The sequence below is a fragment of the Meles meles genome, chromosome 4 (assembly GCF_922984935.1).
Source record: "Meles meles chromosome 4, mMelMel3.1 paternal haplotype, whole genome shotgun sequence".
NCBI lineage: Eukaryota > Metazoa > Chordata > Mammalia > Carnivora > Mustelidae > Meles > Meles meles.
In genome coordinates, this window is record NC_060069.1 from 76,960,332 (window position 1) to 76,977,590 (window position 17,259).

The following is a 17,259-nucleotide window of genomic DNA, read 5'->3' on the forward strand; positions in this document are numbered from 1 at the left end:
CTGTTCAGGTCTTTTGCCCATTTTTTAATTGGGTGGTATTTTTTGCTGTTGAGTTATGATAAGAATTTTTCGACACTTGACAAATCAGGCTCTGTTTTCACTTGATGTCTTTATAGTTCTCAAATTGTATATTGTTAATAGCATAACATACTTATAAGCAAAACAGTGATACTGGTATATTCTATAATAAATCCTTAATGACAGTAGTTCATCTATATTTGAAGATACTGTCACTGTTATTTTTGTTAGATGACCAAAAATAAATTTGAAGGTACATAAAATGGAAACAGTAAATCATTAAGAAAGATAAGTTACCATATAATGTAAGGTGTAGTATGCAAGAGTATCTTCATATTGTCAGTATATGGTAGTTGAAATTAAAGTATTAACTTATTTTTAATGTTGCTTCATTGAAAAAATAAATCTTAAAAGCAGCTATTCCTTAGAAAATTATGATTAGATTTGGCCACCAGTGGATTTTTGATAATTCTCATGTTTTCAAAAAATAATTCGTATACCTCAAACTTTTCCACATTATCAAAAAAGTGGAATGTTACTAAATATTTTCTTAAGTATATATGATTTAAACATTAACTTGGTATAGAGACAATACTAGAAAAGAAAATCTGTGGACTGTTTTCTTACAGATGATCAACCTAAGTCCTATTTAGAATATAATGCTAGTTAAATCAATCAGAAATAAAATTCAGAAAAATATACTCCCTTAAGGGAAGCTTTTATCACATGTTCTAAAGTTGGATTTTTGGAAATCCTAATTTGCAGTTAGGTATACACAAGACATTACGATTTCTAATACCTTAACATGAAGTTCTCTGTTAATCTCTTAACACTGTGAAAAGAATAATTGAGACGATGAGCATATTTATAAGAACTATACTATAGGTCAATGATTTTTGTGGTATTTCAAAAAAGAACCTGTAGACATACTCATTATAGCACAGCTATTATTTTACTGTTTTAAGCCCAGATGTCATTTGTCTCCAGTTGCTAGTGAAAAATTAACTAAAGATTACATCTATTCTCCAAAAGTGACAGCATTAAGTTTTTTAATGTCATCAACTTTTATCTATTTGCCCAGGTAAAAAGGATGTTAGAGTATCCTCTCAGTTTGAGGTGTAGGACCATCTCCAGTTTATTACTTAATATTTCACTCTTTTGGAAGATACCTATCTTACATATTCTCTTAAGTTTCCTCTCATTTTGGTGTCCTTCAAGAAAAAGCCTTCACGAAGTGTTCCTAAAGAGGTGGTAGGACAGTGTTGGCTCTCATCATCTCTCTCATAGTTTTTTATGGAAATGAGAATATTTCTATAATGTTATTTATGTAACCTTTAAAACTAATTATCACTTACTTTTTCTTTTTTTCCTTTAGATTGATGAAGATCCTAGCCTTGTTCCAGAGGCAATACAAGGTGGAACATTTGGTTTCAATTCATCTGCCAACGTACCAACGGAAGGGTTCCAGTTTTAGAAAGATGTTGTGGAAGTTAGGTACAATGCAGCACTGAGATATATATATATATATACATATATATAAAAAGGTTTGATCCATCAAGCTTGGCTCATGGGATCTGCTGCTGCATTAAATCGGGAAAGAAAATGTGAAGATTTCATTTGGAATCACAGAAAATGCCCAAATGAGGTCAAGGTGGCGAGTGGGTGCGAGTGAGAATGAGTGGCAAAATGTAACGAAAACTTTACATGAATGCTTATTTAGGTTGTTCAAAGTAAAAAGGGCTACAGGTCACAGATCTTCAGTGCCTGAGAAGGAACATTGACTTACTCTGTATCAATTGAGGGGAAAGTGCAGTACTGTCATCTTCAAGCCTTGTAAGCATAAAAGAGGATACGATGCCCATATAAGTCAAAGGAAACCGAGCCCAGGCCTTGCTATGAAGCAGTGTGTGAGTGGACAATGTTGAATGAATGTCTGGCTCAGTGATAGGGAGTCAGGTTCATCTTTCAAATCTAGGGCTCTTCACTCGTGAAGCAGACTCCTAGTCCTGGAGTGACTGTGTACGAGAGTATGGTTGTGGTGCTGTATGTGAACGCATGCAAGCTTGATTCGCCTTCAGGGGGCTGATAACAAACCTAGTAAATCATCAAAGTAAGATCGTAAGTGTTAATGTACACTGGACATGAAAACAAAGACCGGTTTAGCAGCAGACATTGGTTTACTCTGCAGCCTGTGTTTTCTACTCCCCCTCTTCCCTTTACCCACCCCCCTCCTTTTTTTTTTTCTTTTTAGTTTTTATTTACTTTACCTAGTATGGCTTTTTAGTTGCTTTTCAAGTCAGAAAACTTTTCAGGAAGGTTTCCCTGTGCATTTGCACCAGATGAATGTTTGATGCTATGAAAAGCTTTCCATATCATCAAAACTAATTTGTGTAGATTTTTGCATGAAAAAAATCATAAATTTCCCTCAAAATAGACTGTGTTGCAGTACACAAGTTGTCATAATAGTATAAAACAGTAAAATGTGCTTTAAAAAGCCATCCTTTTCATTTTCAGAGATAACATAAAGATCTTTGCATGAGGTAAATCTACAGCATAGTTCATTTTTAGATTTTGTTGAGTCCTGTAAAGAAGAAGAAGAAAAAAGTTTCAGTTGTGGTAGAATACCGTGCTGTGTTTAAATGTTACTTGTTTTCAAACTTTGTTTTCTATGAAAATGATATGGAAACTTCTAAAATGGAATTTGGTGCATATGTACTGCTGAATAAAGACCGATGAAGAGGTTTGAGTAGATGTACAAATCAAGTAATGGTTTGAACACCTTTAATAATATGCCTAATCTGTTCAATTGTTTTAGAATCTTTTTATCTTAGATGTAGGCAGCCATGAACAATCTATTTTGAGCCACTTTAGGGAGAAAACTTTGTATTTTTAAAACTTGCATAAAAGTTATGCAAGTGGTTTTTATAAATTGGAATAATACCTCAGTTTTGAGGTTATGCACACTAAATTAAATGTGACATAAATTAATTTGTACAAAAAGAACTCTTTATAAGGTGGCTCATTGTAGGAAATCCTGTGCCTTCCCCTTTGAGCACAAGTGTTGCATGAACAACAGTTTGCTATAAGAAACATACCAGATTAGCCACCATTAGCATCTATATCTACTTTGTGTTTAAAATCAACTGGTAATTCTGAAACACTGTAGAATGGATAAAAATTATTTTGTGATCATAACTCTTTGTTGAACTAGAGTATTTTTGCAGCATTCCTTGTCATCAGAAACATGGTTAAAGTTTAAAACTAGAAGCAGCAGAAAACTAGCTTGTAAAATTTATCCAAGTAGAATGCAGGCTAGGCTGTCTTGGGGAAATAAACATTAAAACTTAAAGCAATGTTTTACACGGGGTGTGTGTGTGTGCTATTTGGATTTTAATATATATAAATATAAACATAAAGTTAGAGTATAAATCAATGGCTTATTTTAGATTTTCCTTAAGCGTTTGACCTAGAACCAACATAACAAGAAATTTCTTCAATTCTGTACTTTCAGTATAGACATACTAATATTCTAACCCACTGGATCTGCTCAGGTGACACTGTCTTTGGTTCTGGTTTCTCCCTGTCCAGCCCAACATTTTGACCTCTTTATTCTTCTAGCAAAGTGGACTGAGAGAGATTATTTGAACTATATTTTACATAGTACTGTAACTTCAACACATGGCTATACATGGCAGATTACACACAGAGCTTATTTTTTTACGGAAGGCTTAAATTAACAGAAGTTGACCGTAACAGTAGTTTGTATAATCCATATTTCTTAGTAAACAGATCTAGCTCAAAGTAAGGTTATAATAAGCTAAATGAGTTCATAAAATAGTTAATCCTGTAATACATCGTAGTTGTGGATGATAATCAACATCTGTGAATACAAGGGTGACCTGATAGTCTAAATATTTCATTTCTACCTGTGGTCTCATATAGGACACTGATAGAATGCTTGGAGGGATTTTTCATTGTCTGAGATTTTTCAGCACAGTTAACAGTTCATCATAGTTAGCAAATTTAAACACAACTCTTTGTTTATTCTCCACTGATTAAGAAACTGTATTCGTTTTTAACATAGAACATTATTTGTGAGGAGGGGGGGAAATGGAATAGTAAGTCTTTAAAAACCTTAGTGTTCCTGGCTTTTCATGTCTTAAACTGCTTTTTCGGAGCATCGAGCCCTTCTCAAGTTGTATAAAAATGCGAATGTTCTATTACAAATATGTGAGTAGCCCTAGTCTAAAATATATCTTTAAAGATATTTTTTCTTTTCTAATTTGTCTCATAATGGAATTAGTACTTTCCACATTACTTTGAACCAAAAACCAGAACATTCCTAGAAGTAAAACTATTGACTAATCATTAAAAATAGATCTGGAAGACTTTTTAACTTTCAGTTTAGGCTTACCTGGTGACTGCATTTCATAGGTTTTTTGTTTCTTAAGAGGTATCTTTGCAGTGCAAAGTGATGGGCTTTATTGTAACATTAATTTGTGGAGTACCCTATTTGGATTCTCCACTGCCTCAGTTCCCTCAAGAAAGAAAGAGAAATTGAGCTAAGCTCTGTAATTTGAGAAGTGATGTATCTTCTGTTGCTGTATAACAAGTTACCACAAACTTACAGCTTAAACCAACATATATTTATTATTTGATAGTTGCCACAGGTCGGGAGTCCAGGTGCAGTTTAGCTAGATCCAGTGCTCAAGGCCTCACAAGGCGTCAGTCCTAAGTTTCAGCCAGAGCCACAGCCTTTGAAGGTCAGGGTCCTCTTCCATGCTTGTATGGCAGAACCTGTTTCTTGGCAGCTGTAGAATTCAAGGCAGCTTGCTGCTTCAAGGCTTGCAGGAGAATCTGATTTCAGAAAAGGCCCGGAATCTTTTTTTTTTTTTTTTAAAGATTTTATTTATTTATTTGACAGACAGAAATCAGAGGTAGGCAGAGAGAGAGAGGGGGAAGCAGGCTCCCCGCTGAGCAGAGAGCCCGACGCGGGGCTCGATCCCAGGACCCTGGGATCATGACCTGAGCCGAAGGCAGAGGCTTTAATCCACTGAGCCACCCAGGTGCCCCCCCGAAATCTTTTTTTGAGGGCTCACCTGATTAAGTCAGGCTCACCCTCTTGACCTCAAAGCCAGACTGGTACCTTAATTACACCTGCAAAATCCCTTCCCCCTTGTCCTATACTGTAACCTATAATATCTATCATATTCACAGATCTTGCCCACTCTTGGGGGAAGGGGATTATAAAGGGCATGTGCATCAGGGGATCTTGGGAGCCATCTTAGAGTTTTGTCTGCCACAAAGGAGTATCAGTCTTAAGATCCCAGAGCAATTTAGAAGTGATCCTCTAGTATATTGCAAGTTTGTTTTTGGACAACCTATAAGAATTTAGTGCAAGCTCTGGACCAGCTTCCTCCCAAAATGCATAAGACTCAGGAGTCTGTGAATTTCTGAGTAATGGTCTGTCATAATCCTCCCCTTTAAATGATTACCAAGAGGTGAGTTGTCCAGGGTCCCACAGAGTTTTGAAATTACTTGATTGCTTTTTGAGTTTTCAAAATTAAATCATTTGTTGTAGAAATTAAGGTGGTGAGCTACAAACAGGCCAATTTAGCTTCAATCAAAAGCAGTTACCAGTTAACTTTTGAGGTTTGGTGAATTATTTACTTCCTAAGTGTAAAAGTTCAATTGTTGACTATTTTGAAGGTCATGGTATCTGGTAAATTTTTGTACCTTTTTACTTCTTGATTATTTTATTCCTTGGCAAAATTCATTAAATGTCAGCTAGTAATTTAATATGACTTGGAAAGAAAAATTTGCCCAGACATCCATTCCCATACTCCAAAATAGCAAATCCATGCTTAACAAACTTGATGTTCTGAATGTTTGAAGGAGAAAATTATTTTCTTTTGAATAAATAAGCGCACTGGGTTTCCTGGCTGGCTTAGTTGGTGGACCATATCTCACTCTTGATCTTGGGGTCATGAGTTCAAGCCCCACCTCAGGAGTGGAGATTACTTATAAATAAATGAGGGATGTCTGGGTGGCTCATTCAGTTGGGTCATGATCCCAGGGTCCTGGGATTGAGTCCTGATTCGGGCCCCTTGCTCAACAGGAGCCTGCTGCTCCCTCTTCTGTGCTCTCTCTTTCTCTATGACAAGTAGATAAAATCCTTTAAAAATAAATAACCCATACTTTAAAAGTTCATCTACAAACTTTTAAGAAAATAAGCACATTAAAGTATGTTTTTAAAAACAGAAGTAGGGTAATAAAAGTTACACTAGATCCCTTTAAGCAAAATCAAGGTGCACATTGACAGCCTTATAATCCAAATTCCTAAATTAAAGGGAGACTTTAAAAGTGAAGATTTGTCAAGTCTGTGTTACAGTGTGACCAGAAGCAAATGGACTGAGTACAGTGTCGAACTGCATATTAGCACAGCAGCAATGTACAAGGAAGATAGATTTAGTATTTTCCTCTAACACTTAACCTAGCAGTTCCATTAGTTTTTAATACTCCCTTTAAATTCAGACCCCTTAAGTGGCAAATTTGGTTCAGAATATCCATCTTAAATTGTACTGTTTATAAATATGACAGTTGGTAACTTGTGAATAAGGGCAGCTGAAAGATTGTTTCTGATCTACCTCTTACCAGAAGACTATCGTTGCTTATATTTTTGTGTCGGTTTCTGCCTTTACAGATTTTGTATCTTGCAGCTCTAAATACACTGCTTACGCCAGGTTACTTAGCTTTTCCAAACCATCAATTCTTCCAGTTTTATTCATGAAGAGTTTTTTAAAGTTTTTACTTGACAGAGACAGTGAGATAGGGAACATACGCAGAGGGAGCAGTAGAGGGAGAAGCAGGCTTCCTGCCAAAAGGGAGCCTGACGTGGGGCTTGAGCCCAGCACCCCGGGATCACGACCTAAGCCAAAGGCAGACACCCAACAACTGAGCCACCCAGGTGCTCCATCATGAAGAGATTTTTTATAATCTTCTCCACTTTAGTTTTTCTGTTACTCTGGAAAGCATGAATCCTATTTTCCCTGTCCAGATTGTACTTCTATTTTGTATAGCTGATGGATTCCTTGATATTCTCTAACTTTATCTGAGATTTCATCTGTTTTTACTCCAAACAACTGTTAAAAATGTCTAATCAAAAAATATATAATAATCTACTTAAATATCTATCATTTTTGTGATGCTCCCAATCTCCAGTTGTCTGCCTTCTGGATAATTCATTCAGCATCCTGTCTTCATTCCTCTGTCTTTGGAGTCTTGTGAGAGCCACCTTTCCCCCATCCTCTGTACATAGTTACCATTTCACTCTGTATACATACTAATCAATGCTAAATATCCAGCTCTTGGACTCGGGGAGGGTGTTTTTCTTATCTCAAAACCCTCCCATTTTGGGGGCGCCTGGGTGGCTCAGTGGGTTAAGCCGCTGCCTTCGGCTCAGGTCATGATCTCGGGGTCCTGGGATCGAGTCCCGCATCGGGCTCTCTGCTCAGCAGGGAGCCTGCTTCCCTCTCTCTCTCTGCCTGCCTCTCTATCTACTTGTGATCTCTCTCTGTCAAATAAATAAAATCTTTAAAAAAAAAAACAAAACCCTCCCATTTTGGCTTATAATTGTGGGATTGGGAAGGAATCAACATAGGTTTATTTTCTCCCACCATAATACCATACTTTTTTTGTTTTCTACAAGTTGTCCCCTTGTTCAACTCATAAACGTAAAACTTACCTATTATGGATATTTTCTACCTCCAACCACTTCCCCTTTGTACTGCCACTGTGCCCTCTCCATAAAAGTTAATATTCTGCCTCAAATTTATTAGCTCCCAGGGGTGGTCTTTGGGGTGTCCTACTTTTGTAACAATGTAACTGGTGCATTTAAACTGGTCTTTAGTTCCTTTTCGCCCCCTTTGAACCAATTTAGGATGGTTATAGGATAGCTGTTAAGGAGTTGTTAAGGTACTTAAGTTTAGTAACCTTGTTCCAGTATGAATCAACTAGTGCTCAAAGATGCTAAAGAGAACTGAAAAGTTGCTTTCCTGTTCTCTCTATCCCCATGTTCCTCGTTTTGCAGTTCTGCCCAGCTGCCAAGAGGCAGTAGTTTCTGAGTGTCTTTTTTGCATCCTGGTTTTCTCAGCTCCACTGTTCCTACCTTGAATTTTCCAGATTTCTGTCTACTTCCATAAGCTGAATTTGTCCAGTACTGTCTGCTAACCTTGCCATCCCCATTAACTTATTTTGTAATGTGTGTCTTACATTCATGGGAATTTTCCAGTCTGTGGAGTCTGTCAGTCATTGGTCTTCTCACGTCGGCATTTCTACATCTTGCTTTCCACCGGATTGTAAGCTTCTTTGGGCAAGATCTGCATATAAACAAAGCTCCATAAGCCCCCATGAAGGTGCCTTGAGTTCTATGAAGGCTTACAGTGATAATGATGCATCTCTCTGACATATTGATTGTAAGAACTACTTCTAATAATCATCCTTCTATCTGGAATTTAAAAATTTGCCTCATTGCACATGAGGTTCAGAATGCTTCCTGTCAGAAGGAAAGATATTTCATCCCTTCCCAGATGAATGGTCATTTCTTCATTTTTGGTGTTTTACCCAATGTAGGATCTGGATATCTGATATACATAAGGTCTTGAAAAGGATCTTTGTGGGGTTTTCAAATATCAGTTTTACATACTATGAAGCAGAGGCAGCCTACTATCTTAATACTGATGTAATTTTTTTAAACGTACTTTGTTGAAATAACTTTGCATCGTATCAGTAGCTGTTTTTACAAAGAAGCTATCCAAACCGTAAAGGTAAGTGGTTGCTGTTTTAGTCTTATCTGTAGAACAAAATTAATAGAATGCTATTTTGGTTATTGATGTTGCAGTATTCATTGATTGAAACAATTGTGTAAGATTTCTTTTGCCTGAGTAACAGTTATACAAATTTTAGTTTCTAGAAATAATTAGGAGCAAGCACAAGGAACTCCCTCAATTTTGTCTACTCCCAATCAAAACAATTCTGATAATCATCATGGTGTTTACCCATTCTTTTCCTGCTATCGCAGAGGCCTTCGATAAAAATTCAGACCTTGGCCCATTTGGTAATCTGGCTTCGTTCTTAATTATTGTGGGACCTTGTAAAGTTATTTTATCTCTGTGTGCTTCTGTTTCTTCATCTGAAAAGTGGAAAATAATCATATTGCCTACTCAGTGGGTTATTTGACAGCTTAAAAGAGTTACTAGTCCATGTAAAACGGGCACCTGAGTGGCTCAGTTAAGTATGTGCCTTCTGGCTCGGGTTGTGATCAGAAGGTTCTGGGACCTAGTCCCTCATTGGGCTTCCTGTTCAGTGGGGAGTTTGCTTCTCCCTCTGCCCCTCCCCCCGATCTTGCTCTCAAATGAATAAATAAAATATCCTTTTTAAAATTTTCATGTAAAACACTTTGAATATTCTAGATAGATAATAAGCACTACAGCTGCTAGGGGAAATTGCCTTTAACTTTAATTGCAAATAAACAGAGAAGCTCTTTTCATCTTTATATTTGATAAATATCTGAGAACCCACATTGGACTAGGCATTAAATCAGTAGCTTGGGATACAAAGCCAATTAAAATGTAGCACTCGCTCTCAGTTTATGGGGAGAGACACAGTCATAAGTGGATAAATGAAAAGCAGTAAATACAATGATAGATGTACGTGATACCTTTGTTAGACCCCACTGTTTGGGGACTGTATGACAGCATTTGATGCAGCACACAAAATTAGACTTAGTATCTCTGGATTCACTTACCTCCATCTTCAGACTTTTCTTCACCTATTCAGACTTAATTTTATTCAAACCCTCAACCCCTGCCTCCCCCTCATTCTTAGTAGATGGCCTTTCCTATTTGGGAGGGGTTGGGGGGTAGGTGGCAAAGAGAACTATATGGGAGGAACTCCTCAGCTCACTTCCAGATTAGAAATACACATATAGGGGCACCTGAGTGGCTCAGTCTGTTGAGCAACTGACTCTTGATTTTGGCTCAGGTCATGATTTCAAGGTCATGGATCAAGCCCCATGTCAGGCTCCATGCTGCATGTTGAGTCCACTTGGGATTCTCTCCTCTCCCTCTGCCCATTCCCCTGCTCACGTGCTCTCTCCTGTAAATAAATAAAATCATTTTTTAAAAAAATCCACATAGATAATTCATCCATTTCTTTCTGCTCTGTTTAAGAAGATACCTCTCTTCATAACCAGGGCAGTCCCATTGTCTTGAATTCTGTTTCTTGCTATTTCTTAGGAATCTCACACTATGAATTATAGCTTTTCTTTCTATCCAGCTATTCTTCATTGTGATTTTTTAATGTGATTCTATCAACATTTAAACATGCTCAATTATTTCCTGTCTTAAAACAGAAGTGCAACACTACCGTTCCAGCTGCTATGCCATCCTCACTTTACTGTCAAAGCCAAAGTTCTCTTGAGAGGTTTGCTTGCTCACTCCAGTTGCTCACGTCTCATTCACTTCTCAACCCATTACAATCTCCTTTGCCCCATAATTCTATAAAGCCCTTGACAAATCACCAGTGCCTACATTTCATTAAATTAAATGGGCAGTTTTTCTCTTTATCTTGACTCAGAAACATTAGATGTTTGACAACTAGATTTTCACAGTGCCTCATTGTTTTTCCTCTCTGATCATTGCTACCTCTTCTCATGCCATCCCAGACCTTAGCCAACATTTTTTCCTCCTTTCTAGAAATCTTTCTTTCTAGTCATTAAATGCTTAAAGAGTTTATAAAGATTTTATTTATTTATTTGACAGAGATTACAAGTTGGTGTGGGGGGGATGGGGAGCAGGCTCCCTGCTGAGCAGAGAGCCTGATGCGGGACTTGATCCCAGGACCCTGGGATCATGACCTGAGCCAAGGGCAGAGGCTTTAATCCATTGAGCCACCCAGATGCCCTGCTTAAAGAGTTTAATTCTCAACCCAGATTCTCCTCTCACACTGAACCCTCTTTATGCAGATACAGTGGTCAAACTTAAATGATTATCTGTGACATGCCTATTGATCCTCAATTTAGTGTCAGCTTTCTCTGAAATCACCATACTGCGTCCTAGTTCCCATTGTATATTCTTTCCTCCTTTGTTGAAGATTAATTGACCATATAATTGTGGATTCATTTTTGGGTTTTCTATTCTGTTGATCTATGTGTCTATTTTTGTGCCAGTACCATACTGTTGATTACTACAGCTTTGTAATATAACTTGAAATCTGGAGTCGTGATACCTCCAATTTTATTTTTCGTTTTCAAAATTGCTTTGGCCTTTTGGGGCCTTTTGCTTCCATACAAATTTTAGAATTGTTTGTTCTAGTTCTGTAAGAAATACTGTTGGCATTAAAAAAAATTTTTTTTATATAAATAAAGCCTTAGGGCATAGGTGATTCAAGAATAAATACTCACAGGTTACCAAGGGTAGAACAGGACCTTTACATTTTTAAAGGCGAATCATGTGGGGACAGATGGTTGATACAGGGCATTCTTGGCCAAGGGAATTCTGAACCCGCATACAAACTTGAATGTGGGATAAACGTGGTGCGTCCTATCCGAGGCCTGGTTAGTGAGCATATGACCTATGGTGCCAGTCCCATACTCAGCAGGGTCTGTGCTTGGCCTAAAACAGTGCTGTCACCACCTGACATTTTCATTTTTTTCTTTTTGTAATTAACATAGAATGTATTATTTGTTTCAAGGGTACAGGTCTGTGATTCGTCAGTCTTATACAACAACCAGCACTTACCACAGCACATCCCCTCCCCAGTGTCCATTACTCAGTTATCCCATCCCCCAACCTACCTCCCCTCTAGCAACTCTTAGTTTGTTTCCTAAGATTAAGAGTCTTATATGGTTGACAAACTGTTGGCATTTTGATAGGGATTGCACTAAATTTGCAGATTGCTTTAGGGAGTATAGACATTTTAACAGTATTTGTTCTTCCAATCCATGAGCATGGAATGTCTTTTCATTTCTTTGCATTATCTTGAATTTCTTTCATTATTATTTTATAGTTTTCAGAGTACAGGCCTTTTACCTCTTTGGTTAAGTTTATTCCTAGATAGTTTTTTGGTTTTGGTACAGTTGTACATGGGATTGTTTCTTAATTTCAGATTCTGCTCCTTCATTATTAGTATATAAGAATACAGTGGATTACTGTACATTGATTTTGTATCCTCCAACTATACTGAATTCATTTTTCAGTTCTAGTAATTTTGGGGTGGGGTCTTTAGGGTTTTCTATGTATGGTATCATGTCTTCTGCAAATAGTGGAAGTATTACTTCTTCCTTGCCAATTTGGATGCCTTTTATATTTTTCTTGTCTGATTGCTGTGGCTAGGCCTTCCAGGAGTACAATGTTGAATAAATTTGAGAGTACACATCCTTGTTCTGTTCCTGAACTTACAGGAAAAGCGTTTTTTCCCCCTTTGAGTGTGATGTTTGCTGTGGGTTTTTCATATATGGCCTTTATTGTGTTGAATTATGTTCCCTCTAGACCTACTTTGTTGAAGGTTTTTATCATGAGTGGATGTTGTACTTTATCAGATACTTTTTTGCATCTTTGAAATGATCATATGGTTTTTATCCTTTGTCTTATTGATGTGACGCATCACACTGATTTATTTGTGAATACTGAACAACCCTTGCAAAAGACAAACTAATACTCTTGCATCCTGGGAATAAATCTCACCTGATCGTTATGAATTTTTTTTTTAATGTATTGTTGGATCAGTTTGCTAGTAGTTTGTTGAGGATTATTTGCATCTGTGTTCATCAGGGATACTCCCTGTAGTTCTCTTTTTTGGTGGTGTCTTTGTTTGCTTTTGGTATCAGGATGATACTGGCCTCAAAGAATGAATTTAGAAGTGTTCCTTCCTCTTCTATTTTTTTGGAACAGTTGGAGAATAGGTATTAACTCTTCTTTAAATGTTTGGTAGATGTTTGGTTAAATGTTTGCCTAGGAAACTGTCTGGTCCTGGACTTTTGTTTGTTGGGAGTTCTTTAATTATTGATTCAATTTCCCTGTTGGTATTTGGTCTGTTCAAATTTTCTATTTCATCCTGCTTCAGTTTTGGTAGGTTATATGTATCTAGGAATTTATCCATTTCTTCTAGGTTGTCCAATTTGTTGGCATATAGTTTTTTATAACATTCTTGTATGAAGTCCTTGCACCAGTTAGTAAAGGTGTAAATGTAAACTTCTTGAAGGAAATTAAAAGTGCTACTCCAGTGACTACACAAAATGGTAAGAAAGCAAAAACAGCCTTATTGCTGAAATGGAGAGAGTTTCAATGATCTGGATAGAAGATCAAACCATCTACAACATTCCCTTTAAATCAAAGCCTAATCTGGAGAAAGATCATAACTCCCATTAGTTCTCTGACGGCTGAGAGAGGTAAGGAAGCTGCAGAAGAAAAGTTTATGCTAACAGAGGTTGGCTCATGAGTGTTAAGGAAAGAAGCGTCTCCATAACATACTACAAGATGAAGCAGCAAGGTCTCATATAGAAGCTGCAGCGTATTATCCAGAAGAGCTAAGATAAGTAATGAAAGTGGCTACACTGAACAACAGATTTTTCACTATAGATGAAATAGCCTTCTGTTGGAAGAAGATGCAATCTAGGACTTTCGTTGCTAGAAAGGAGAACTCAGTGCCGGGTTTCAAACTTCAAAGGACAGGCTGACTCCCTTGTTAGGGGCAAGCGAAACTGGTGGCTTTAAGTTGAAGCCAATGCATATTGGCCATTCTAAAAATCCTAGGGTCCTTAAGAAATATGCTAAATCTACCCTGCCTGTGTTCTAGAAGTGGAAGAACAAAGTTTGGGTGATAGCACACCTGTTTACAATATGGTTTACTGAATATTTTAAGCCCTCTGTTGAGACCTTCTCTGGGGGGAAAAAGATTCCTTTCAAAATATGGCATTGAGGGGCACCTGGGTGGCTCAGTGGCTTAAAGCCTCTGCCTTCAGCTCAGGTCATGGTCTCAGGGTCCTGGGATCAAGCCCCACGTCAGGCTCTCTGCTCAGCAGGGAGCCTGCTTCCTCCCCCTCTCTCTGCCTGCCTCTCTGCCTACTTGTGATCTCTCTCTGTCAAATAAGAAAAATCTTTTAAAAAATATATGGCATTGAGGGAGCACCCAAATGCCCTGATGGAGATGTACAATAGGGGCCCCTGGGTGCCTTAGTCGTTGAGTGTCTGCCTTCGGCTCAGGTCGTGGTCCCAGGGTCCTGGGATTGAGCCCAGCATCTGGCTCCCTGCTCAGTGGGGGCCTGCTTCTTTCTCTCCTACTCCCCCTGCTTGTATTCTGTCTCTACCAAATAAATTTTTAAAAAATCATTAAAAAAAAAGATGTACAATGATATTAATGTTGTTTTCATGCCTGCGGACACAACGTCAGTTCTGTGGTCTATGGATCAAGTCTTATTATTTAAAAAATACATTTTGTAAGACCATAAATAGGATTCTTCTGACAGATCTGGGCAAAGTAATTGAAACCTTCTGGAGAGGATTCACCATTCTAGAACCATTAAGACTATTAGTGATTTATAGGAAGAAGGAAAAATCAACGTAAAGAGTTTGGAAGAAGTTGAACCCTTACGAGTGACTGAGGAATTCAAGACTTCAGTGAAGAAAGTAACTGCAGATGTGGTGGAAATAGCAAAAGATCTAGAATTAGGAGTGGAGCCTGAAGATGTGGCTGAACGGCTTTAATCTTATGATAAAACCTGAATGGTTGAGGAGTTGTTTCTTACAGATGAACAAAGAGTTCTGGGGGCACCTGGGTGGCTCAGTCAGTTAATCATCTGACTCTTGGTTTGGGCTCAGGTCATGATCTCTGGATTGAGATTGAGCCCCACATCACACTCTGCGCTCATTGTGCAGTATGCTTGAGATTCTCTCCTCCCCCTTCTGCCCCTCCCCCGATCTCTCTCTAAAATAAAATCTTCAAGGCTCCCTGCTCAGCGGGGAGCCTGCTTCTGTGTCTCCCCGCCCCTCCACTCCTGCTCTGACTTGCGCTCTCTCTCAAATAAATGAAATACTAAAAAAAAAATCTTTTTTTTTTTAAAGTGATTTCTTGAGCTGGCATCTACTTTTGGTAAAGATACTGTAAAGATTGAAATTACAACAAAGGATTTAGAATCTTACATAAACTTAGTTGATAAAGCAGCAGCACGGTTTGAGAGGATTGACACTCCAATTTTGAAAGTTCTAATGTGGGTAAAATGCAGTCAAACAGCATCCCATGTCACAGGGAACTCATTCGTAAAAGGAAGAGTCAGTCAATGCAGCAAACTTTAGTATTGTCTTATTTGAAGGAATTGCCACAGCCACTCCAGCCTCCAGCAACCACCACCCGGAGCAGTCAGCAGTGATCAACACTGAAGCAAGACCCTCCACCAACAAAAAGATAAGGATTAATTGAAGCTCAGATAATGGTTAGCATTTTTTAGCTACAGAGCATTTTTAAAGGTATTTACATTCTAGACATAATACTAATGCACACAATAAAATATGGAATAGTATAAACATAATTTTATATGCACTGGGAAACAAATTCATTTGACTCACTTCATTGTGATAATTTGCTTAATTGAGTTGCTCTGGAACTAAACCTGCAATATCTTCAAGGTACACTATAACCATTTTTACTCTAAAAGTTCATATCAGGGAGTGGTGGGAAGGGACCAGAACAAGCAACACATAATATGCTTTATTTAGGGAGAGGGACTTAGGGATTTTAAGAGGAAGAGTGTCTTTTTCAAATTTTTTAATCAATCACTGTCAACTTTATTGAACAGGAATTTCAGGAAGACTTATTAGAAAACTTAGAGAATCAAGCATGAGATAAGGAGGTGCTGAATAGGGCAGTAAATAGTAGGAAGAAGGAATGGCCTGAAAAATATTTAGAGGCATATCTAATATCAGTTATCTCTCATCTTCAAATCCACCCTTATTTGCACTACTTTGTGACCCTGGAGCTAGACCATGTAAACATTTTTCCATTACCAGCTGGCACAATGTTAGGCTTTGTCAATACAGAGCACTGGCGTGACATCACAAAACTATTGTGTGAGGAAGACACTTCTGGATGCCATCTGTCCATTTTTATTATTTACCACTGGAGCCTAGTGACCTTTAGAGACCAGTTCCTACACCGTGCCTTCAGGCCGTGCTCTTTCAACAATGGCAGCTGCTTCAGAGCAGCTCCAACAGGTTTCTTCCATAGCATCGTGGACGTATATCATAGAGCAGATACGATAGTGGCACCTGGGCGGCTCCGTCTTTAAGCGTCTGACTCTTGATTTTGGCTCACGTCATGCTCTCAGCGTTGTGAGATGAAGCCCTGCGTCAGCCCCCACACTGGGTGTAGAGCCCACTCAAGGCTCTCATTCTCCCTCTCCCTCTGCCATCCCTCACTCTAAGAACAAATAATAATAAATAAATTTTAAAAATTTAAAAAGATGACAAAAATATATTTACAGTCAAATTTTTATCCAAGGAGTAAACTTTATAAGAATATTGCCAGAGTAAGTTGAAGAGAACTTAAAATGTTAATGCAGGAAATCAATGTAATCCCAAAATATATAAGCTCTCAAAATTCAAGAAGAAAATAACCCAGGGGCGCCTGGGTGGCTCAGTGGGTTAAAGCCTCTGCCTTCAGCTCGGGTCATGATCCCAGGGTCCTGGGATTGAGCCCCGCATCAGGCTCTCTGCTCCGCAGGGAGCCTGCTTCCTCCTCTCTCTCTGCCTGCCTCTCTGCTTAGTTGTGATTTCTCTCTGTCAAATAAATAAAATATTTTTTAAAAAAAGAAAATAACCCAATTTAAAATAAGCAAAAATTTGCATAGACACATCATGAAGGATGATATATGCATAACAAACACATGAAAAGTTGCTCAATATCTAATCATGGGGGAAATGTTAGTAAAAACTACAAAATAACACTACACACCTATATTAAAATGGCCAAAATTAAAAAGACGACAAAGTACTGATAAGGATGCAAAGCAACTGACCCTCTTACATTCCTGGTGGGAATGCAAAATAGTCCAGTCACTTTGGAAAACAGTTTTTCAGTGTCTTTTATAGTTGAACATGTACTTTACTCTACAACTAGCAATCCTGCTCTTAGGTATTTACTCAAGTGAAGTGAAAACATGATTCACACAAAACCTGCACGTGAATGTTC

At 38.0% G+C, this 17,259-nt stretch overlaps 1 protein-coding gene across 1 annotated transcript in view; it reads left to right on the plus strand.

Annotated features, from left to right (window-relative positions):
- The window catches only part of KPNA4 (karyopherin subunit alpha 4), a 59,821-nt gene extending 56,450 nt beyond the window's left edge, over nt 1–3,371 (plus strand). The window contains exon 17 of the mRNA XM_046003154.1: nt 1,394–3,371. Coding sequence (XP_045859110.1) covers nt 1,394–1,492 — 99 coding nt within the window. The 3' untranslated portion in view covers nt 1,493–3,371. The remainder of the gene's footprint in view (nt 1–1,393) is intronic.
- Nucleotides 3,372–17,259: the final 13,888 nt, after the last annotated feature.